The following is a 25,607-nucleotide window of genomic DNA, read 5'->3' on the forward strand; positions in this document are numbered from 1 at the left end:
TTCTCATCTTCAGACTGCTATGCAGGCTTTAATGCTGGTAGTATCCTTGTGAAGGCAATAGCCCCTATTGATACCAAGAATTTTCTAAGCTGCGTGGTTTTCTTTTCTTTCCATTTGGACATTATCGCTCTTTTGCTTCATAAATGTCTTGCCCAGTGTTGTCTTGTGCAGATGTACACCAAGCCTTTGCAAAACTCACCTAGGCCTTGCTCTTGCTCAAAGGAAGAGTGCCATCACCTTGATTTCCAGCTTTATTCCTATCTTTGAGATCTGAGATCACATTTAGTAGCACTAGGACTTTGCTGGTTACTCAAAGGCATATTACAGGTATCCAGGATGCTGTTTCCATCTTAGAGGATTTTTAGGGAGTTTGTTGACAGCCAAAACAGTCCTAGTAAAGAAAAAAATAGTCTGTAAAATGGAAGGAAGAGATGTAAATAGCAACAAGAACAGAAAGTTGTCTGTTTTGAATTCATTTACCAAGTTAATACTTGACCTTGAAAGCTTTAGTTAACAAAACTCAAGATAGTGTTTTTAATTTTAAACCTTAATACTGTTTGTTATTGTAAAGTGATCTCAGTGTTAGAGCATAAAGTTTTAAACAGATTTGATTTGTATTTTTGGCATCTAACACAGCCTGCAGATCACAGGGCCTCTCAGCGCTTATGCCTTCAATCTAACTTGAGACAGATATTCTCAGCAGTGCATGATCCTGTTAGTCCACACTGCAGTTCCACGTGCTTCACACTGTCCACCATGCCAACCTTACCTGAAGACAAGGGACAATCAAAAGAGGCACAACACAACAGTTCTCCACCAGCCAAAGTAAGCGCTCTTACATAGGTGTTTTCTGACATGTGTTGGAAACCTGAGGCTGAATCCTCAGGAGTTTATAAGATAAAACCTAGGAATTGCTATGTATTAGTGTGTTTTGGTTAATTGATGCAGCTATGAATGATCTTTCAGTTGATATTCTTAGAATTCTTCAAGTATTTTTATAGACTAAAGTATGAGAACTTAACTTACTCAAGCCCTTGTTTATCAGTTTGATCTGGAGGCTTATGTGTCTGTTTGTTCTGAACCATTTCTATCAAAGATGTCCAAAAATATGCTTTGTGATGTTACTGCAAAAAACTTCAAACTTTAAGAACTTTGTTTTGTACTTCACAGTAGTCTTGAAATATCTAGTGCTGCCTTTACAGATACAGAAGATGCTATGCAATTCATGTCTGTGTGAAAGATGGAAATCTGCTTTTTTGGTTTGTAGCCTTTCTCAGTGCATTGTTTGTCACAGCAGTAGCTGAACTTTTACAGGAACTACATAGGGAGCAGGTGGGTGTTCCCTAGACATACTCCTCATATCACTACTCAAATTTGTGACATCTATATGCACATGTTTTATTTGCAGATAAGTTTTTAAAAGTCATCAAGAGGTGATACTTCATCCTTTTGAATAATTTATACCACCAATGAAAAGTAATTTTATTTTCTAATACAGTGGGGTTTTTTAATTGCTAGCTTAGCTGAAATAAAGAACCTTAGTGTAGTTGCAAAATCACACGTTATCCAGATTATCCTGTTTCATGCAAACTGGTGTAAAGAAAGAGAGGATATAGAATCTGGCACATCCTCATTTGCAAATGTATCACTGTCATTGCATTTGAGGACACTGTATTCTGCACTTTAGGTGAAAACATCCGCTACTTTAATATTGTTGGAAAACATTGTCAGCACTGAGCCCTGCACTGATTTGTCATGTGTTCCATCTAAATTGTGCTGAGTGTTAGTTTCCTGGCTTAAGATAAACACCCCAGATGGATGCAAGTTCATCAGGCTGTTAGCTGAGAATATGCATTGGGTCAAGAAGATTTTTTTTTTTAACTCACATAAAGTATTTGGTACTCATGAGAGCATTTTAGTACAAAAGACTTGCTGAGTAAAACATAACATAAACATGCTGAGTAAAAAATTATTAAAAACTAGTGGATATCAATGAATCCAATCCTAAGCATGATTATCGAATGGGAGAAAGGAAGAATTTCAACCAGCAATTTTTAATACATTGTACTGAGCTTTTAGAGGTAGCTCTTGAATGAACTATGATTGTATGATGGTTCAGAAACAGTTAATGGTGAAAAATGCATCATTTTACATCAATTGTTATTTTTAGGCAGAAAGCAACAGTGGAAAGATTGTAACGAATACACTGCTCATGAGCCTGCAGTGCAATTAAGGATTGCAGCTAGTGAATGTTGTGAGAATTTAAACACGTTCATACCTGTTACTACTCTTCGGTCTTGCTGCAGTCCATGTAACATATAAAATAACTTATTATTGTAAGGACTTGAAAGCAAGGAGAGAGCATCAGAAAGAATTAACAGCTGCTGGATTTGTTTTCTGCCATTGAACAAAACATTCCAAGTCTGAGATCTCATCTTATTTTAAGTGCTGTCTGGTGTCTAACAGCTGCCTCATTCTGTTGCAGATTTAATCAAATCACTGCATGTTACCTGTTTTGTTCTGAAGGAGATGTCCCATCTTTACTTTATTGTCTTCTCTGTTTCAACTAGATGCTGAATTTCATTACCTTACTTGCTAAACTCTAAGCTCAGTACTTCAACATCTAAAAATTAAGCTTCTCTAAAACCCCATTTCATTCAAAAGACTGCTCTCTGAGATGTATAACTTCTCCAAGGCTTTTCACATAAGTGTCTGTTTCAGGCCAAATTTGTTCTGAAATTCAGTCCAGGCCTTTAATCAGTTTCTAGGAATATGACCAGGTGGCAGAGGACTTTTTTTTTTCCTAATGCTTTAAAGAATTTAGATGGTATACAGTAAAGCTTTATCATCTGACTGAGCTGGCAGGGTAGCTCTTTTAGCAGAGATTTTTTTTTTTTTTTTTTTTTACCCCATTGCTGTTCAAAACCATCCCAATTTGGCTGGGTTAATAAACTTCCAAAAACACAGTTCCTGTATGCTTAGTGGGGGTTTGGTACAGATTAACAGCCTGAATGTCTGCAGGTCCTGTCCACCCTGAGTATCCCTGAGCCTCCTGTTGTGGACCAAACTGTATGTCCCACCCTCTAAGCCCTGCACAAGCCTCCCTGCAAAACTAAATGGCACATGATCATCCTCATAGAGTAAGTGGTTCAGTTCCCACCTGAGTCACAGAGGTGGAGTGAGTTTTACCCTACATTTTATGGTAGGAGGGCTTAGGTCAAAAAAGGAAGCAAAGACTTGGTTTGGTAGCAGGTGGTACTGGAGTCACTAGGCAGCTGTTGGGAACAGCTGAAAAGCAGACTTGTCTGGAAGCTAACATGGGAAGGGCAGTTACAGGCAGGCAACGGGAGGGTGATGGAAAAGTTCTTTATTGTCTTTGTGCAGATGTACAACTGTGAGACAGCTTGAGCTTCCTGTTCAAGCTTCTCTTCCAGATCTGGATGTAGCAGCCTGAGTACTCTTCAGAGTAAAAAGATTCAAGCCAGCTGGCCCTGTAAAGAGCTTCATGCTGGCTTTTCCTGCCTCTCTACCATACAAATGCACAATAGGTTTGAGCAGTAGGAGACATGAGTTCTCACCTGTGTAGAAGTCAAACTGCTAAACTGCTGACTGAGATTAATGCGTTGCATCTGACCTGAACTAGCCTTGGCTACAGCCCTTTTCTTTTCTTTTTTTTTTTTCTTTTTCATGAGCTGATTTTAGAGTCCTAAAATGGACTTCAGTGACTTTAAGTCAGATGTTACATCATTCAAAAGCTTTTGCTCTTTGGCAGTCATGAGATCCATATAAACACTGTGTGTGTGTACTCAGTTGCTTTGCCCGACAAAGCAGGGCAGTCACCTGAATTTCTGTCATTGACTGGTAGACAAAATACACTGCTACTTAGTAACATTTTCAAGAATACTACTAAAAATTGCTTTCAAACAATTATCATACAGTGCCAGCTGTGCATTTGAATCATGTAATAGATCATGCTTTTACATTCTAACACTTCCAGTATTACAAGATTATTTTTATTAAACTTAATTTTTTTTTTTTTTTTTTTTTTTTTTTTTTTTTTTTTTTTTTTAGTAAAAGCAAAATTATGTTTGTAACAGTTGAATCTAATTGACTTTGTGCCACAGAGTGCAAACATACCCTCTTGGAAAATTCACAAGCATCATTCCTAGAGAGGTGTTGGATGCCCCAGTATTTAAGAGGCATTTGGACAATGACCTTAATAACAAGCTTTAACTTTAAATTTATCCTCCAAATAACTAAATAAAATACTTGTGCATATCAGTGCCTATCAGAAGCAGTTAGGATCTGAAAATACACAGATCATTATTTAAATTTTATGAACTGATGGATGGCAATCCCTTGCCATGTTTGGGTAGCTTTCCCTCCACGCTCACACTGCCATGTTTTACTTATCTCTTTGTTGCACTCTAAAAAAATTGTCATTTCTGACAGGTGCCTACACTTTCCGTCCTCTGCATGATTTTATGTGAATCACTTTTTTTCAATTTTGCTGACTGTAAACACCAGATTGTTAATATGGCTTTTTGAAAGCCTTTTTTCTTTGTTATTCTGAATGTGGTACATGGGGTAGAAGTAATCATTTGTTGACTACATATGAGAAATCCACAATTCCTTATTCCAGCCTGATGCATCTCCATTTGAGATAACTCACAGGAAATAGATTCCTTCTCTTGAACTGATTGGCACCATTGTGGTAGAAGTGTGGGATTAAGTTTTCAGGACAGATGCTCATGTTTTTAAGAGGGCAAACATAGATTGATATTTAGTAGCAGTTTCTTTTGTCACTTAAAACTAGACTGTATTTTATTAAATATTGCAGTTGTTTGGTTGGGTTTTTTTTAATAATTTTCCAGTTGATGGGAGGGAAAACTAAATAGACCACTAATAAGATAACCTTATACTTAATTTATGGGGGTTTTGGATAGCATGTGTACAGTCAGTACTGCATTTGTTTAGCTTTTATTGCACACTAGTACCACGTGGAGGTTTTGTGTGCCTAATTTAGGCCTGCTATAACTGCTTTTCACTTTTGCATTCAGCTCCTAAGTTCACAAATTGTACTTCAGTGTAGGAATGTTTTGCTGTGTGAAAAATCAGTTTGTTTACCATTTTAAAGCTTTCTCATTAGTTCCATGCTTATTGAATTTGTAAAGAAAATGGATATTCCAGGTCTTCATCATCTCTTTTTAGCAATTTAAGTATAGGCCTCTATTTCACATTTGTTTTATAAAATAAGAGCTGATTCTCAGTTAGCTCAGTCATTTTCTCATTTAGATATATTAAACAATACACATTACATTCCATATAGGGTATCAACGTTCAGTGTTTTGAATTTCCATTTAAATACATTTTCCTCTATTTGCCATAAACCATTCAGGACACTACTGTTGGAGGGACAACATGCAGCACACCTTCTATTGTTCTTCCAGAGAATGCTGTTACAGCAGATGTGGAAATTGATAAAAATCTGGTTAGCAGGTACATTACTAATCTATGCTGGATTGTACAGTAATTCCAGGAGCTGTGCTTCTAAAATATTGCTTTGAATGTATATTGTATTAAAATATTATTGCTGTATCTCATATTTGTAATTTGATCCTACTGTCTTTGTATGTTGATGGTGATTTTTGAATGCAGGGAAGGAATGGGTCAGGAATGTAATTGATACTAAAAGAGCCAAGTTTCGTATAACACTAAGCGTGTCAACCTGGCGTAGTATACTTTAAATATACATCAACTTTTTACCTTTCAGAGTAACATACATTGAAACTCAAACAAAAATGTGAAGTTTCGCCTAATTTGGACTCAAAGCTGTAACTTTTGAAGTAAATCCTTTTGCTTTGTGGGGTAGGACCACATTCCTGATCATGCAAAATAAAATAGGTAGCAGTTGAAAATTCAAGTAGATAATTTTCCTGAGTTAGACAATTGGACAACTTGAATATTATAGTACAGTGAGTTTTGAAGCATGTTTTTGGGCCCTTTCAAGTAGACAAGGCAAGAATACCATCTTGAGATTAAGAACAAGTGAAATAAAGCTACTGAATGAAAATAGTCGTATTTGAACTTGAAAACTTCAGTTTTGAGTTGAATTAAGGTTATTTTCAGTTGTCTGATAAAGCATACTTCTTGGCTTGGGATTTTTAATTTATTGACCTGCCATTAGACTTAAAATGTGGGGAAAAAAGTAATCAGAAAGTACTGATCATAAATCCATACTATAATTTGCTTGTGATTTTAAAGTGTCCTTCTCCCTTAATTCTTGTTTGTTGATTTTTCTCTCTAGGCCTCGCAGTCCTCATAGAAGACATTCTAACCGTGCCACTAGGAGTCCAACAAGGTCATTGACTTCTGTTGGTAAGAAGTGATTATTTATATAAACTAGGATGTTTTCTCAGAAAACGTGACATGCAATGAAGACCTAAATATGGGGTCTGACTGTACTGACTACAGCTTTTTTTCCTGTGCATACTGTCTGTAAAGCACGCACAGGGAATACTGCTAGCATGCTGAATTGGGACCACGAGTTGATGCATGCAGACAGATTTAGGGAAATATTGTTAGTTGTTAGATGAGTGTTGGTTGCCAGATTTTTAGAAGGCTGGAGATAAACATGCTTAAAATTCTTGTTGTATGCAAAATACTGTTCAGTAATACTATTTTTGTAACTTTTGAACAACAATTTTTTTCCTTAGCAGTGACCTTAATAGACTCTTGACTTATTTAGCTGGCTATCATATCTTGGCTTTGTTTCTTCAGCTTTACACTTACTACATAATTAGTTCTGTTACTGTTCTGATAGTTACCTATGGAGTAAATGGTTGTTCAAGGGAACTAATACTGCAGATATGGATTTCTGATTACCACAACCTGAGATAAGTGACATTCTGTTAAGCGAGTGGCAAAGCTCCCATCAGTACTTGTTACCCTGAAATGCCACAGCATACCTGGAGATAGGAGGTACAGCTCTAATTCTGACATTTTCTATCCAGACAATAGTGGTCATGTGATTGATCTGGTAAATGATCAGCTACCAGATGTCAAAATATCAGAGGAAGACAAAAAGAAGAATCTTGAATTACTAGAAGAAGCAAAGAAAGTGAGCGAGAGATTTCTAATGCGCAGAGGAAGAAAGTCAAGAAGCAGCCTTCCAGAGTCACCCACAGGTAGGTACATATTCTGAAAATTAGATTTTCTATTCTACTTCAAAGATCCTCACAGGGACAAACTGTACTGCATAGGTTGCTACTGTATGCATACATTTTGCTAATTTGAAGGTCAGAATCCTTCTGCCTGTCCTCACAATTCCATATAAAATTTAGCTTTGATTCCAAATCAAGTTCCATCCTAAAATCAGCTTGGCACTTTCTGGAGAGAAAAAACAAATAAACTACAACAACAACAAAAAAACCCTTAACTATAAGTTTTTAAATTATTTTTCCCCTAAATTTCTTGTGAATCCTTCTCTTGTGTCTGTTTCTCTGCAGTGCTTACAGTATCAGAAAACTGAGGAAAATAAGCTTTCTGAATAACAATATAACTGTATTAGTTTATGGCAGGTATATGAGATAAAGCCTTCTTTAGGTCCCTAATGTCCCGTACAACTGGGCAACTAAAATGACTTGTCAGATTCTGGACAAGCACGACTGTTGACTGTAAGATTTGTGTTTTAATCTTATCTGAATTTAAAAAATTTGGAAACTACAAGCCTAGAAAGTAAACTTACCCTTTTTTGTGTCTTTTTGTCTTTGTTTTAATGAAGCAGCTTCCCCTGCACTTAGCCCTAAAGTTTCGCCAGTAGCATCTCGGAGCAACTCTCTAACTCTTCCAATCCCATCAGGTAAAATGATGTCAAAATGCTCAATTTATAAATGCTTAATTTACAAAATCTCATTAAAAATGTAATTTTATAAAATATTTTTGAGCAGATGTCAAAATCTGAACAGGACAAATCTCATGAATGCCCACAATATGGTATTTTTACTTTTTTTAAAAAATAAAAATTATATTTTTATTCCTGTGCTTCTAGATGACATGTTTTATTTTATTATTCTTGTTAGTAATGGAGTTTTGAGAAGCTTTAGTGATTTTTTTCACTTACTATATTTCTGTCCAATAGTATTTTCCACATTTAAGTTTTATCATTAATATGTTATGTGGAAGTGTGCTTGGATCTGTTCGCTAATGGTAGTAGCAAACATTTTGAGCAAAACATCAGAACGTGCTCTAATTATGTGTGTGTGTTTCTTAGGTTCTGAGGCATGCACAACTACTAACATTGAGTCAGTATCTCCAGGGCAGGTAAGAAAGAGCTGAAGAGTCTGCAAAATAACCTGTTAATTACAGTACTAAATGACGCTATGCTGCCTTGTTAGTCCTTGTGGAAAATGGGATGTTTTGAATACCATTTTATATACCATATTGGATTATTGATGTGGTTTTTTTCTGCAGAGTGAGGGACTAATAAATGCTTTCTCTGAAGACAAAAATCCGTGAGGATTTTTTGACTGAAGGATCGTAGAGATCTGTTAAGTGCAGAAAATGGGAAAACGTTCAATATAATTTTAATCTATGGAAAAAAATCTCTAAAATTACTTCATAAATAAATGGGACAAGCAGTGTAAAAATGAAGACATTGGAAGTTTATCCATCAATATCTATATCTAATATTTGTAGCATAGCTGTAAAGAAACCTTGTATGGCAACTTTTTTTAACTTTTTTGCTAGAGTAACAGAACTGTGAAAGAGGATGAGAGGCAAACTGCAGAGGTAAGTCACATTGTGTTCAAGAAAATCTGCCTGTTTGTCTTAGCATGCATATGACTGGTTTTTATGTGACTAAAAAGGTTAAAAGACAGTTCACTTGATGTGAAGAAATATGATACTGCTCTAAGAAATTGTGAAGCACCTGCAAACATAGTGGAGGACAGTCCCTTACAATTAGCCTTTATATCCTACCATGCACCCTGCACCAGCTCAGTTAACATCAGTATACCAAATACCTTTAGAAGTAAAAATATCTACTCTATCCAGTTTGGTGTTTGCTAGTGTTCTAGACAGATGTCCTCTTTCAAAGCCCTTTGCTTCAGTGGAAGAGGTTGCTCTACCTCATATTCCTCATCACTGATGCAATGTTACTACATCATACAAGTATTGGCGGAGCAGTTTATAAGAATGCTTCCTAGTTTGTTTCAGGTAATACCAGATGGCCCTTTAAAGAGATTTTTCTGTGAGTGTATTAGGCAGTACTTAGGAAAAACAGTACAGCAGCAGAATTTTGAAGCAGTGACTATGAAGGAGAGGAATAGCAGTTTATCTAAGGCAGAGCCCACAGTTAAATTTATGTTGGTTGCTTTAAATTGCTGTCACATGTGCCCATAGACCACACAGTTTTAGTACCAAAGTAGCCAAGATATATGCGAACATTCTTTCACCAGTTTTCATGTGATGGTTGTAGTCAAATTATAATTATGGTACTGCACACAAAGAAAGAGAGAAATTACAGTATCTGCTTTAACTTAGTTAACAAGCCCATGTTTTTCTCCCTTGGGAGGTGAGGAACTTAACCAAAAACAATCAAAAAAAAAGTAATAGTGCTATAAAATACAGGGTTAAGGCCTTGTACTCAGACAAACCTATTAAGATAATGAGAAACCTGGCTATATGAGGATTGCTGTAATGAACTCTGGAATGAGAGGTGGTGATCTCAAAAGTTCAGATAAGGGATTCCCAATTCAGTGTTTTTTCAATTGCCTTATAATAATTATTTGTCTCATCAACAGAACATGTTTAAAAGCAAGTGTCACTGAAAAGGAAATGGATTTTTTTACAGTGAAAAGTCTGTCCTTAGGCAGGAGAAAAGAGAAATATGCACTTGTTTCTTTGGTTTATATGTGTCCCTCTACTTTCAGAATGCTGCAAAAGGATTAATTGATCGAAGACAGAATGATCAAAGAAAGATTTCTCAGGGAAGGTTGGTTCCTCGTTCTGCTGGTTTTGAAAACTCCAAAGAGAAGCTATCAGAACAGAAAGAAAATTTTGATCCTCGTAAATATAGGGATACGTTACCTAAATGCTCCCCTTCAGGTGGTGATGGAGGCAGAATGTCTCTTAACACTTGCATGAATGCTTGTGAAAATGAACTTGGAAAATCATTCCTCAAGAAAGTAAAGGAAAATGATGTTCCTTTAAGAGCCCATCTACCAGGACCAGGCATAGGAAGTATAGACTCAAAGCAAAAAATTCCTGTTCCAGAAATGAGGGACCATAAAGTTTCATGTAAACCAGAATTTAAACTGTGTGGATTGAGACCTCCTCTGCTAAGGGCTGTATCATGGGATAGCTTGGAGCCTGGACAGAAAGATAAAACACCTTTAAAATTAACATCTGAGGAAGATAAAAGCTTTGTTGTTGCTAATAAATCCAGCAATCAGTTAAAAGCATTCAAAGACCTTCAGATCCAAGTTCAACCAGTTCGAATGCAGAAATTGACAAAGCTCAGAGAGGTGAGTCCTAGTCATCAGCTACATCCTGGTTTAAAAATATTTTCATCTCTTACTAAACTTTCAACTAGCTTAGCATTAATTTTATGATCACAAGAAACATAATTATATGATGGGAAACAGGTTCAGCAAAATCAGTACAGAATTGCATTCTGGTTTTCCTTTGCAACTTCAGTAAATTGCACCCTGTAATTAAACTCCTTGGAATTTTATTTCTTAGTTCTCTTCAAACATGCATCAGCTGCACTGTAGTATCTTCAATTTGATACACACATATGCATTTGCCCTTGTACAGTCACATTTGGCCCCCCAGAAAAAAAATCGTAGTACTGGTGTCAAGAAAGTACTAACTCCTCTCTTTGTGACAAAAAGGTGAGTTAAAACACAGTATCTCATTTTTCCTTCATTTACATAACCCATAGAGAGGAAGCAATTGATTAATGATCATGTCCTTTGTAAAATGTACTTGAGGTTGAAGTGATCTATTTTGATTTATAAAGGGAATTTTAGATCTAAAAAATCTTTCCTTCCTCAGGATGTAACAACCTTCTCTTTAAAAGGATCACTTACACTCTTTTACTTCCTCTGCTTCTCTGTGATATGCTTTTTTCTACTCCTTTGGAACTGCCTTCAGGTCTATAGGCTCTCACAATACATTGACAAGTTGACTGATCCTGTATGAGTGGGCTGAGACCTGGCAATGGTTACTATATTTTTGCTCTAATTTACTAAAACTCTCATTTCCTGAAACTCAATTTTGCTGTATGAGTAAGGGTAACACTTTGCATGACCAAGAATTTTTCTTAATAATGCCTGTATGAAATTTGAAATATTTAAGAGTGTGTATGTGAATGTACATGCATCCATGTAATGTAGCATCTGACTATAACTTAGTATAAATATCTCCATGATTATTTCATAAAGTAAACATTGCATTTACTATTCACATGGCAGGGATATTTACATTAAGATTTCTAGTTAAGTTACTTAGAAATGTTGCTGTTTTTTCTTAACAGGAGCATATTTTGATGAGAAACCAAAATTTAGTTGGACTTAAACTTCCTGAACTTAGTGAAGCAGCTGAACAGGAAAAAGGTATCATAAAAGCTGGAAGGAGCATTTGTTTGTTATACACTGATTTTTATAACAGACCAATACAAAAGGGGGAAAAAAAATCTTCAATTGCAGTAGTAGTTGTAAATGAAGCAGTCATGGAGGAGGGTAGAAATGGTGAATAAGAGAGACCAGTAAGAGCTGAATTTTTTTGCTGATGTGAGCCAAGAAGATACTGTAGGCATTATTACAACCAAGTGCAAAGATGCATAGCTGGAACAGAGTCTGGCTTGTACTGACTAAATGGAAACCTGTCTCAAGTTTCAGTGACATTCTGAAAAAAAAGTTTCAGCAGTCATGGACTGAATGGAAGTGACCTCTGCAAGACATTATGGCCATAAGGGTGAATTTGGTCCTTGAAAGTACAAATAAGAGATGGTATGCTTCATTCCTGCTTTTTAATTTTAGTCTATACATGGCAACTGTTGAAATGGCACATTCACTTCTGGTCTGCAGCTTTACTGGTCAATGTGAATAGGTAAGAGTAAGGCCAGAGAAGAGATATAAATGTTATTGAAGGATTGGAAAAATATGCCTAGCAATAACTAGAGGGGTGTTTTAGATGAATTTGTATGATTTTTAATAAGGAAAAGGCTTACAACCGGAGAACAGAAACATTGCACCAAGTGTTTTTGCCTTTTTTTTTCCAGTCTAGCCAACCAAATGAGGTTTGATGCCTATAAGCCCCATCTAAAAAGATATAGAATAGAAATAATGAGCTAAGATATAACCCTTCAACAAGTGGAAGAACTAAATAGCAATAGTGATGAGCTATCAAATGAAAATATTTAAACCAGAAGGTTTTTTTTTTTGGAAGTACTTAAATCAGAACTTGTTCAGGCTGTTTTTAAGGCCATATTAACTGAACTGGAGATGGTTAACATGAAAGGAGGTGAAACTGATTAAGATGCGATCCAAAGACGATTTCCATTTTTTCTACTGCTGTTCATTTCGCTAATTCATCTATTTGATTGACTGTTTCTTAAAGTCTTAAAGTTTCTGGTACACAGAGAGATGGCTGAGATGTTACATTTCATGTTACTTCTAGAAACAGACTAATTTTCATTCTGAATATAACAAGATTAAAAGAGACTTCTCCTCCCTTTTCTGTATTTAGTTATTATATATTTGGATTCTTAGATATGGTAATAATTATTTCTGTTATTCTGCTAATATATAATTTCCCAGAACCTATTTTCTGTTTGAAAGTGTAAATTTGTTTCCCATTTTACCAGCTTGTTCCATAATTTTGGCAGATTAGAAACTTTCAAGGAAAACATTATGAAAAGCCAAGCATTATTTTATCCAGCTTTTCAAACAAGATCTTATGAGCATCACAAGCTTTTTAAAGTCTAGTAACTTACCTAAATGCTAGCCAGAATATGAAGGGTCAATTCCTTGTTCTCAGTGGGGAAAACAAGTGAGGGGTCAAATCTTTAGCGGATTTGTTAGGGAAACTTACTTCCTTATATTGTCATAAAAGGCTACTTTTTAACTGGAGTAGTATTTCTGCCTAAATAATAGGAAATAGTCAAGTATTTCATTATTACAGTTATGAATCAAATATACTGGCTCCATCATGTTTTGCTCTCAATGCCAGTTATTGTAATCATCAGAATAAACACAGTTTAGCATCTACAGAAGTGTAGATAAATGGGATGTATTCAATCTGGAGACATTGTGGTGTCAGGCTGGCTCTTTATGGGGACACGCATGACTGTCCTTAAGTAAATACAGAAGTGTTTAAATGTAAAGGAAATTAACAGAACTAAAGGCAGCTAGAAAGAATCTCCCATTCCTTTCTGTCTTTCATCTTAACACTCTCCACATTTACAAAATTTGAGCTTCTTCACATTGTCTTACATCTCTGAAAATCTTTCTGTTACCAAATGAACAGGAGAGCTGTACAAAGATACCTTCTAAGTCCCAGATTCAGAGTGGGGAACCTGACTTTCCTGTAGGAGAGTCATTTATTAGATTCTGGCAAGACAGAAGAGATGAGATTATTATATATTATTTTTTAATTAAAATAAAACAGTTAAGAAACACAAATTAAAAACAAAACAAGAAGTTTGAGCCAGATCCTGGTCTCTAGGAAAGTTAAGGAAGTAAAGAATGTAATCATGACCTTTGTGTCCTGTTTCAATGAACATGGAGTGCAAACAAGCATTGTACTGATTACTTTTGTTGCCACTGCTCAAAAGGAAGACAGAGGATCTTTGCTTCAGCAGTAAAGGAGAGATGAGCAGTAAAGGAAGTAATGTTCTGCACCATGGGATAGACCTCCCTTGTTCACCTTTGCTCCCAGTAGAGGTGAAAGCCTCAATGACTTTAAAAAGTGCACAGTTAGGACAAAAGGTGCTATTTGACTCTGAGATGGTGACTATTAGTTGTTAATGGATGACATTTCAAATAATTTGATATGAAAATTTCTTTAGGTCCTTCACCACTCCCTTCCCCCACTGAAGAGTCAAAGAATAGCTCTGATGTCACGCCCAGCATTCCTGATGTATTGCTGCGAAAACTACGAGTGCACAAATTGCTTCCAGGAAGGTAAAAGCTCATTATAAGTATGAAGACATCATCTGAGGACAGACACACTAATGGTTTCCAGTGAAGTCCTTTCATGGAATTCCATTCATAGAGGATCCATATAAGTAGTGAAATTTCTGCATCTTAAAATGTACAGCATGGCTTTCTGCATAAGCCTTTTATTTGAGAGAAATATAAAACAAGATCATATAAAAAATACTTACTAGGTATTAAAACAATTACATTTGGCCAAAACTATTCCTAAATTCACCCATGTGGCTTTATGGTATGAATAACAGAGGCCTTCAGTCATTTGAAGCAGTTCTCTGTGCAGATAAAACAAATAAATATTTATTGTTAAGGAACTGTTATATATAACATTTTATGTAAGCGAATGCATGAGCTGGAGAATTTCTAAGAGACCTTTGCTTGTAATCACATACTGAAAGGAAGTTTCATAGCAAAGTACAAAATAGATACTGAACTGGCACTGAGGATCAGAGAGTATACAGATCTGCTTTTCAGGTAATATTCTTTAATCTGTTGGCTTAATCTATTGAATAAATATACACATAACCTTCCACTCAGCATAAAATTATCGAAATGTTCCAAGTCAAAGGAAAGACACCTGTTTTATCGTTCTCTGCTCTGTTATATATCACATACAGAGGTTTGAATTTGCTTCTGGAAGGACTACTCCTTCTAGTAGCTTCCTCCTAAAATAACAAGTAATATGAATACTACTAATACTTTAAGAAAAAAATAGTTTTCCAACACAGTGGACATACTGGCCTCCCTGCTTCTAGCCAGTACTCTAAGTATCAATATCATTCTACCCAACAAGAGTAATTTGCTGCTCTTTTATGGAGTTTAGCCATAACAGGTACAATCAAACTTATTAAATACTGGTTTCACCAAAAGAAACCATAAAATATTTAAGGGATGATGTATTGTGTTGTTCTTTTCAATTAAATATTACAATAGCTTTGTTTTGAGATAAAAGTAATCAGTTTGAATATTTTGCTTTTATTTCTAGCTCCCCTCCGCTTACTGAAAAAGAAGTTGAGGTAAGTATGTCCTTAAACTCTCATTTTAGGCATATGCCTCAATTTTAAGTGGTTGCTGTAAGACTAAGAATAGTTACTAGAACCAGGTAATAGGATTTATTCATTTTTCCCAGAAAATATTTGTCAGGAAAAAAACATACTGAGCTCAATCAAAGGAACAGATTAATGACATTAAATATAAACAGTTGTCTCAGACAGTATAAATTCTAAAGACTTATAGTAGGAATAAGCAAAACAATTATTTGTGCATTCTTCTTAATAAAATATGCATTCATTTCAGAAAATGAGATTTCCAGTAGGAGCTTTGGGGCACTTTTTGGTGATATCTTGCAGTGCTGCCTTTGCATCTTCTTTTTTTCACATACCAGTCAAGAGGATCTTTATTTACTTAGTTGCAGTCTGACAGAACCATTGGTGCCATGTGCTTTGCAGAGTATTTACCCTAAGAAATAAAGCATCTGGTAGAGAAAATAACAGTCTTTAAAAGCAGGGTGCAAGAGAATAAAAATGTTAGCACTTAATCTTTTGCTGGCTTCAGTGGCAGGTGTTTATCCCTTATGTCAAACAATGCTAATGGTGAGCTCATCCCTGAACTTCCTCTGCATAGACTATCTGTTTAAAAACCTTGGGGACCCTTGGAGGAAGTCCAGCTAGAAAACAGATCCATTGTGATTCTGATACTTCTGGTAGGCCACTTCCTTCATTGTGTCTCTGCTCTACTGATCTCCCAGAAAAACATTCAGGAAAAGAGACAGAAATGCATTTATTCATATTTTAGAGGAAGTAAAGAGAAGTGGGTTCTGAAACAATCTCATTTAAAAAATATTTAAAGTTTTCTGTTTCAAAACATTTCTAAGTACCAATATTTGTTAAACACATTCCTTATTCTTAAGTTACTATTGGAAATTAATTACTGTGACAGTTAAAAATGCCCCTTTTTTATCCAAACAGAATGTATTTGTACAACTTTCCTTGGCCTTTAGAAATGATAGTTACACCTTGGAATCTAGAATTAAGCAAGCAGAGAGAGAGAGAAATATTACCGAAGAGAATGCTGAGAAGGAACTGGAAAACTTTAAAGCAGCCATTACGGTAAGAATATAACAAATTCTTTTTCTGAGCTATGTACATGTACATGAAAGTGCACACACATCTGAAATATATATGGCTATGCCTGCTTACTACCTATTATAAATTCAGTCCCAAAACTTCATTTTCTACTACTCAAACTCCTTAATATAAGCTGCCTACCACTCTATACAAGAGAGAACAGAGTGGGCCACTGTTGCTGGAAATCTCTAGAGGATGTTGCGCTATGTCTAGCAATTTCAGGAATTAGTACTATGAATTTGCTGTTCAGTCCTTGGAATAAGCCTGTGCCCTTCTGAGAGCATTAAGAATGGCAATTTTGCTTTCCTGGGCAGGAGCTTCTTTAGCAATAAATTTGAAGTGTCCAGTTAGGTGAGAAACTGAAATTAGCTGAAGCCTGAGTCCTCTGATAGTTGTGGTTTGAAAGATGTTTTAACTGTAGAAAATAGAGGGTGGTATAGGAAAGGAACCAGCAAGGATTACTTAAGGAGCACGTGCTCTCTCAGCATCAGGTGAGGGACCCGAATACACTTTTATTCCAGCTGTCCCTGATGTTCTTTTATCAGCAGTAGCTTTCAGTCCTTCTTGACAGCTTTTTCTGAATTTTCTAACAGAAATGACAAATCTCTGAGATGCATCAATATTTTTGTGCAAGAAAGGGATGCTTAGATACCATGCTGCTAAATTAAATACCTGTAGAATCAATTTGCAAATTGCACAGAGATGCTGCCATACTTTTGAGAAATACTTAGGAGAACATATTATTCTCTTATTTATCAAGAAAATCATGAAGTAAGAAAGGATACCACTGAAAAAAAGGTTGTGATGTTTACATCTTTTCATGGGGAAAAAAAAAGTTTTTAATGTCTTTTCTCTGTTCTCTGTTTAAAGAGCAAGAAAAAATAACCTGTGAAATCTCAGAGTTTTATTTATTGTAATATTTTGCATACATACACAATTTTATAACTAGCATATAAGGTCTCTTAAAACTGTTAGATTTGACATGTATTTCAGTTAACTATCTCTAGACCATGTTGCCAGCATAGGACAGCTGAGATTAGCTTTCTCCTCCTTCATGCAGTCCACACACTACAGTCTGGATTTTACAAGCTTTTTCATGTAATTTATAACGAAGTTGAAACTGCCATTCATATGAAAGCTTTTAGTCTATACCATGGAATAAACTCACAAGCATAATCGGTATCACATTAGACCTAGACTTGTTCCAATCTCAGTGGGAAATTATCTTCATTTCTGTAGGACAGAGACATTATATAGCTCGATAGCAGTTCTACCAGTCTTTATGTTGTTTTCTTATCAAGCTTGTGATAGTTGATGTTCTGTTCTGAAACAGAGGAGGAGCAGTCTCTAGGTTATCTATGGTGGTAGTGATGACACTCCTCTGGAGATATTTCTGTCCATGTGTAGTTCTGCCTAAACATCACTTCTGTGGTTCAGGCTACTTCATCTGAACTGTGTGACAAGAAATGACAATAAAGCTTATGTATTTTCACTTCAGTCTTCGGCTCATTTATGGCATCACTATGAGCACAGAGAAGCTTACCAGAAGCTATTGGAGGATATTGCTGTTCTGCGGCGTTTAGCTGCTAGACTCTCTAGTCGTGCTGAGATGGTTGGAGCTGTTCGCCAGGTAAGAACATCCTGATGTCGAGCACATCCTGGTTGCACACATTCACTCTTTCTCTTTTTCAGCTGTAGTTAGAGGTTGTATTAGCCCTCTGAATATTATTTGCTATTTTGACAGATTAAAGACATTTCTTGTAGTGTCAGAACAGACACCATTTCAGCCTGGAAATAGAATTGAGACAGAAGATTACCTCTGAATCAATTCAACATCTGTACAGTAGGAGCATATATATTATTCAGAACTATAGCTGCATCAGAAGAAAATTATTTTACAACAGTGCAGCATGAATAAGAAAACATTTCTAGGTCACAAAACTCATCTAGTTCAGCTACCTGCCTTTGGCAATAACTTAGACAACTATAAACAGTACAAGAACAGAGCTGGTAGGAATGAGAACACAGGAACAATCTCCCATATTCAAGACCATTGCCTCTGCCCACTAAAGTAAGTAGGCTCACGGCTGTGACTAAAGCCTTTGGAGGTTTGAAAATCATTGTTCATACACAATCTAAATAATAAGGTAGGCACACAGGCATAGTGTATAAATATATGGCAAATTGTAATATTCTGTGGATATATATGGATGCATGTCTATTTGTGTTCTAACTAGCTTAGGAATCAGAGGTACTACCGTTTCTTGGAGAAAAACTATTCCATATTTAGCCCTGACCGGAGGATACACAGAGGCAAACAATTTGTTTGGGAAGTATAGAGGTTACTTGAGTATTCCCCTCTTCCTTAGGAGAAGCGTATGTCAAAGGCAACAGAAGTAATGATGCAGTATGTGGAAAACCTGAAAAGAACGTATGAAAAGGATCATGCTGAACTAATGGAGTTCAAGAAACTTGCCAATCAGAATTCTAGTAGGAGCTATGGTGCATCTGGTAAAAAAAAAAATTAAGTTTTTTTCTTGCCCCTTTACAAAGATTTGTTGGTGCTATTAATGATAAAAAGTGAAGAACTGTGAAGCCTGTTCACAAAGTTCTGTTCTACAGGAGTAGCTTCCAAAAAGGTACAGATCTAACAGTTCAAATATTTCATGTAAGACATACTTAGCGCTGTAGTGCAGTAATTTAAAGTCACTTTCACTTACCTAATTCTGATGAGATTCAGTGATGTGTTCATTGGCCTCTTGCACACATGGGTATCTTGCACAGTTTTTAATGCAACTACTTCTTAGATGACAAATGATGAAAAAAATGTCATTATTTAAACTGGGGTTTTCTTCAACCCTTTCTGAAACTGATATATTAGTATTTTCTTTTGAAAAAACTTGTATATGCAGGCAAATAGTGGGCTTTTGTCTGATCTCGGTAAAGATAGTAATAGTACAAGAACTATACGACAGATAAATATGCTGTCACTACAGATACTGCATAAAGATACTATATCTGTATTTGAAATACAAGCAAGGGCTCTATTAATATTATTTACAGATACTCATATAATCTAAGTATGTTCTTTGTTTACTGTTTTTATGCAGAAGATGGAGTACCTCGTGCATCTAGATCCATGTCTCTTACTGTTGGAAAGGTATTTCTACATTATAAAGAAAATTAAGTGAATATTTTATGTAGTGAAATTTTTTTGTCTACATACACTGACTTTTGTAGGTTGTGCTGAAATCACTGTGCTGGTAAATTTTCAGTATTGTTCATGGAATTTAGTGCAAGTGCTTTGTAATTTTAGATACGTGATTACGTAAGATTTTGTGGAGTAATGATAATGCTTACTATGAATCTGTAAGTAATAAAAGGCCTCATACATGTGCTCCAGAGAATGGCTTAGGTCCTGTGCTTTATTCTAGTTCCTCAATGAGGAAGCTAAACATTGGATCAAAACTTACGATATGGTTTGGGATTCCATCATTATACCATTCTCATTATCTTAAAAATCATGTCATGATGAGTGTGCCTTAGATGTAAACAGTTGTTTTTAAGTGGAGCTCATTTTTCACTTAGCATTACAATATCTTCTTTGGTTTGACAAAGTGTTCCAAGTGAGAGATGATCTCAGATTGTTTTCCCTTGACCAATTAATAACTTCAACATGACCAAAGTTCTGTTTCTGCAAAAAAATCCCAGTGTTGGGGACCAAGTTTATTACAAAACTTCCTAAAACAAGTGATTTGAGAGAGCCATGTCCCAGTGTGACCATTATGAAATTTGGTGGTTAGGGATATTATATTCAGTCTGCTATTTCTTTCCACATTTTTATTTGCTTTGGTCATAGTTCTTTATGTTTAGTTTATTCTTGCCACTTCTGAGTGCTGGATAGAAAGAACTAAAGCACAGAGCACACTGAGGGCAAGACTGGATTTCAGAATGAGAACTAGATAAGTTGAAGCAAAAGTACAGACAAGTACAAGTACAAGTAATAAAGGTGGGGGAGAAAGACTCCCCAAACACTAGAACGGACTGCAGACTTCCCAGCACAGCTTTTCAGGAGCACATTAGATAAGCCTCTGCCATTAATGAATAGTTATAGTTGGTTTTATGTAGAACCAAGATCATGTAGTAGGTGACACCCATATATATTTACTAAATCTGTGTTTAACTCCTTCTCTAAATATACCTAGTGCAGAATCTTGGAAGTTCTTGGGTATGCACTAATCTGAAGCTGTCAGATGAAGCTATAAGTGCTTGGATTTTGCTCCCAACTCTCCTTTCCCCCGGGCAACATAACCTACATCTTTACCACACCTATTAAACTGTACAATTGTTTTTCAGACTATCTTGCTGTATGATAGAAATAAAGAAAAATGTTGTTTCTCACAGAATATGCCTCGGAGGAGGGTCAGTGTTGCTGTTGTTCCCAAATTTAATTCCTTAAACATTCCTGGTCAGTCCCCAACAGCTTCACCTATACCTTCAATGCCATCCCTGGTAAGCAAACCTCACATTTTAAAGATTCTACTTTTTGTGGTTTTAAGAAGACATACTGTTAGTGCAATTTAGTTATTATGTACTCAGAGTCAGCTGTTTCAGAAACCAAGTGTGTTTGTTTACCATACTTAATTAGGATTTTTTTTAATTTAAATTTTCCATTGAAAACTCAGCTAACAAATTCATGTTCCTAAGATAATATGGAGAGAAGCAATACAGTAATTTTGCTGTTCAGTGGTCAATATATGAAGAAGAAAGGCCTCTCCTGGAAGAAGTAAGCAGAGTAGAAGGGAATGTGATGGAAAATTCATGATAGTCTGCAAGCCCGTTTTTTACCATGGTTAGTGGGAGTAATTTGGAAGCTGCATATTAAAGATACCTTGCTCATGGGTGCAGGAAGAAAACCTAAGCACCTCGTTGCCTTTGTCATTTTATTGAAGAATCCTTTGAAATTTATTAATGGATGTAACATTTATTGCTCTTTTTCTCTTAGTCTGAATCACCTAGTAACGGAAGGAGCAATCTAACATCTACTCCTGTTCTGCCAGCACTTTTAGAAAAGTGAGTTGTTGCTAGGTCAATTCATTACCTATTAAATCCTAGTATGAAATGAAAATGGTTTAATTTCTACTTTCCTTCTATTTTTCCTCCAAATGTAATACATTTCAATTGTGTTATTTTCTGTTTGTCTACTTTTTTTTTTCTCCTGGCAGTGGAAAGACTAATGGAGAACCTGACTGTGAAACCTCTACTTCTGTGCTAACACACAGTGGACTGGAAGAGATAAATCCTGAAACTAAAGCCAAGATAGAAGAAGCAGCATATAACAAAGGGTGGGAACAATTCATGGGTTTCAGCTGATTATTACTTTTGTCCAAGTTCTGCAACACTGCAGAACTGTGTTTTATTATATATCACAAAACATAAAGCTAATTTTTCATTACATAAGAACAAGCTTATACTGCATGCAAGACTAAGAAAAATGTTTTGTGTATTAAAGCTATCAGGAAGGCTTGAAGAAAACCAAAGAACTTCAGGAACTGAAGGAAGAAGATGAAGGGACACCAAAGGAAAGTCATGATGAACATGAAGAAAGTGATAATGAAGATGAGATAAAAAACCTGAAAAGCAGGTGAGGCAGTAGTATAATATGTCCATACAAGAGGAAACACTTTTTTTTCTACTTATGGTACCTAAGCAAGTGTTTTAGAGTATCATGTTGACATGTTTTCTTCCAGTCTAGAAGAGCACATTTGAAATAACAAATATTTCCACAGACAGGCCTATTCTGAGATAACATCGTTGCAAAATGCAAAACTTTTTATTTTGGTATTTCAAGTCAAATTGTATGTTGACATCAAGATGCTTCATCTTGATGGGTTTTGGGTGTGATTTGAGGTATAAAACATTCCATAGAAGCTCTTTAGATGACAGAAGTAAGCATGCACTGTCTCATGGAAGTTGTAGTTCAGGGATCTGATGCCCATATTTGTGCCACATGCCATTCCTGAAGGGTCTTCATGGGTGAGTCTTTCAGTACATCTGCAAGGTGAATGCAGATTAAGACAAGCTCCTCAGCTATGTTGGACTTGCTCTGATTTGGACAGGCATCTGAAAGCTATGTAGATGCAGCAGAATAGCATTATGCTGGAGATGGTGCACCATATACCTATGACATTCTCAAACTGAAAAGCTTAAGATAATAAATTTGCATATGATTAATATAGAACATTTTTCTTTTAATTTTGCAGCAGACTTGAAGTCATCATTAATTATTTACATATACTGTACCCCAAACTGTGTAAACACTGGAATGTGGTATGGCTTGTGGTGGCTGCAATAATCATTTTTGCTGTGGTGTTGGGAATCTACCATTTATACAACTCCTGTGATGAAAAATCAGAAGGACCTGAAGGGAAGGCCAGCTGTTCTGCTGCCCATCAAAATTCCTGGTGGAACTCAGGATTTCAACATGAGCAACACACTGAATAATAAAAGGAACAAGCATATATTTATGGTACCTGAGCAAGTATGCATATTAGAACACCATTTCCAAAGGTAGTGCTTATGGCTGTTAAATGTGATCTCTTAGACTAGCAAATTACTCCACACCATCAGGTTTGAGCATACATTGTGAACATGCCTTCCCAAAATGACACACTGATAAATAATCCCATCTGTCCTCTTGTAAATGACTGATGCAAATAAAGTAACATTGAGTCATGGTAAGGGTGGGCAGAAATCGGCAACCAGCAAAACTTTTAAAAGAGTGATTTGCATAGGATGTTGACATCTTTGCTGTAGTTTTGAAGAAAATCATAACCCCTCCAATTTCCATTAGTGCTTTATTTTGCATTTCCTGAATTTATTGGTGATTGTTGAAGAACTAATGGCATTTAGGTCATATGGGCTTTAAGAGTCCAATTAATTTCTTTATTCATGATTATTGAGCAGAAATAGAAGCTCTTCTGTGGAAGGTTAGAATTATATTATCAGACCAAATGCCTTGCTGATAATGTAATTTTATAAGATTAATTATCTGCAAGATTATTAAAATGGAATTCTAAGTATCTACATAAATGTCTTTTAAGATGCATACTTTAAAAGTGGGAGCACCACTTTTTTTTCAAATGGGATAAACACCAAATCCTAAAATGACATCAAGGTGGCACAGCTGGTATCACAAATAAATCTGGGAACTTCTGCTGTATCCAAGGGACATGCTTAGCAACAGATTTGTGTATGCCACTTGGAGTCAGTATTGGTTATAGCAAAAAGTACGTACTGTGTGGAAAATTACGTATCTTGTTCGAGCATGAAAAGTACAGCAGATTTGGACAGGAGAAACAATCTTCAATTATCTATTAGAAAAGGGGGGAAAAGATTAAACAGAAGTCTTCAAATCTCTGTATAAAGCTGGTCATACTAAGCAGACTCTGCCCTCCTGCTAACACAGGAAATAGATATCCTTTGAGATCTGCACCAGGAACACAGTTCTTCTTAGAGCCAAAACCCCATCGGTACCAGGACATCGAGCAGTGTTGACTTTGAAGAGGTCACTGCATGTTTTTAGTAGTTCATTTTCAGAACCTGATGCTATGTATGTAACTGTTCTGATGTGCTTTCAATGTTAAATTATCAGGTGATAATGAATCTTTTGCCCAGATTTTTCAACAGATGTGCCTATTTGGGAGATGGAGTTCTTAGACAAGAATGTAAAAGCCTGACGTTTTCAGACAAGCAAATTCAAAATGGTTAAACCATTATTTGTAATAAAATCCACACCACCCAGGGCTGAGACCAAAACGCATGTCACTTAAGATATACCACATGCACCTACTGAATGTCACTTCTGATTGAAGATGAACTCTGTTTGTCTTTCCATAGCTATATGCTCAACTCTAACCACAATACCAACATCAGTGTGACACTTGATTGCACTTGTCTTGCATTCCTCTGTTTCTGACTGAGTAACAGGTCTGTTTACCAACTGAGGCCTAAGTATGTTATGAAGTACTGTAATTTCAGTTCAGATACTGTTAGTATTCTCTTCTTTTCTTTCGGTGTAAACACTGAACCTCAAGCTAACTATGAAAGAAAACAAGTTACTAACTCAGTCAGAAATTTAATTCACATTTCTGGCACTAGTGGCAGATATCCTGCTGGTGAATTTTGTTTGTTACCTCTTTAGACATGTCTCTTAAGAGATATTTATATAATGGAAAAAGAAAATAAAAATTATAAATAAATAAATAAAAATTTAAAAGCTGACCACTACCACTTAGTGGTAGGTCTATAAGCAGTTGTGAGGTTAGTTCTTAATTTAAAGTATATATTGTTGAGGAATAGTGTGCTTAAGGAAGTTCAAAAAGGATAGTAGGAAAGTGTCATTTGGTCTAAAATTGTAATTGGCAAAGTATAAGACAGCAGAAGGTTTCTTGCAAATTACTTGGTATGTGTATGATTCAGTTGGAATATCTGACTAGGGGGACATTTCATGTACTTTCAGGGTTTGAAGAAGCTTGTCAGTTTTCTTTGAATACTTTATTAAAATCATCTTTTTTGATTTAATATTCTTTATAAATAGCACTGATAATTTCATAAGGCAATAAAAATTGAAAGGAAATAGTCCTGAAAATTCAGACTTCTCTATGCCAAAAATTATAGGACATATTTGATTATGTGATTGTGGAAATGTTGGGCTGCAGTGAGAAAAGTTATTAACAGTGCTTATAATCTAATTAATTTGCTCTTATTTACATCTGCACCAATGTGGGTTCAACACTTTAAGTATGTGTAGATGGCTATTGATATGAACAGAATTCTTGAACTCCTCAATGTTACTCGTGCTAAGTTTTGACATTTTTGGTCAGTGAGTGAACAAGGACTCCATCCTCTCTTGAAATTCATCACACTGAGTTTTTATGAACATAGCACACAAGAGTGAATTTCCAAAAAAGTTGTACTGATTTGAACTGAACTACTTGCACATCTAAGACAAGTACAATTTAGCCATAAAGTTATTAATTGTTGTGAAGAATGAATTGAAACAGGCAAGACATTTTAACAGGGATGGAAAGATGAAGATAAAGTTTGTTTTTAAAAGAATTGTTGTTCTTTTTATAACTACTTTGAGCAAACTGTTCACTAAAAATAATGAACCACAATGACTAACAGCACATTAAATATTTCTGCTTATATTTTTCAGTTAGTTGATGAAGACACCTTTTTTAATAGGAAACTAGACTGA

At 35.7% G+C, this 25,607-nt stretch overlaps 1 protein-coding gene across 1 annotated transcript; it reads left to right on the forward strand.

Annotated features, from left to right (window-relative positions):
* Positions 1-756: 756 nt before the first annotated feature.
* IRAG1 (inositol 1,4,5-triphosphate receptor associated 1) lies at positions 757-22,849 on the forward strand. Its single transcript, XM_054390370.1, has 20 exons — positions 757-825; positions 5,399-5,499; positions 6,308-6,378; positions 7,014-7,187; positions 7,784-7,861; positions 8,273-8,322; positions 8,749-8,790; positions 9,933-10,526; positions 11,540-11,618; positions 14,075-14,189; positions 15,205-15,235; positions 16,187-16,327; positions 17,844-17,975; positions 18,715-18,856; positions 19,456-19,505; positions 20,750-20,857; positions 21,351-21,418; positions 21,571-21,690; positions 21,858-21,989; positions 22,609-22,849. Exons 1-20 carry the CDS (start codon positions 757-759, stop codon positions 22,847-22,849), a joined length of 2,538 nt encoding a protein of 845 aa, XP_054246345.1.
* Positions 22,850-25,607: the final 2,758 nt, after the last annotated feature.

Source organism: Indicator indicator, chromosome 21, assembly GCF_027791375.1.
Source record: "Indicator indicator isolate 239-I01 chromosome 21, UM_Iind_1.1, whole genome shotgun sequence".
NCBI lineage: Eukaryota > Metazoa > Chordata > Aves > Piciformes > Indicatoridae > Indicator > Indicator indicator.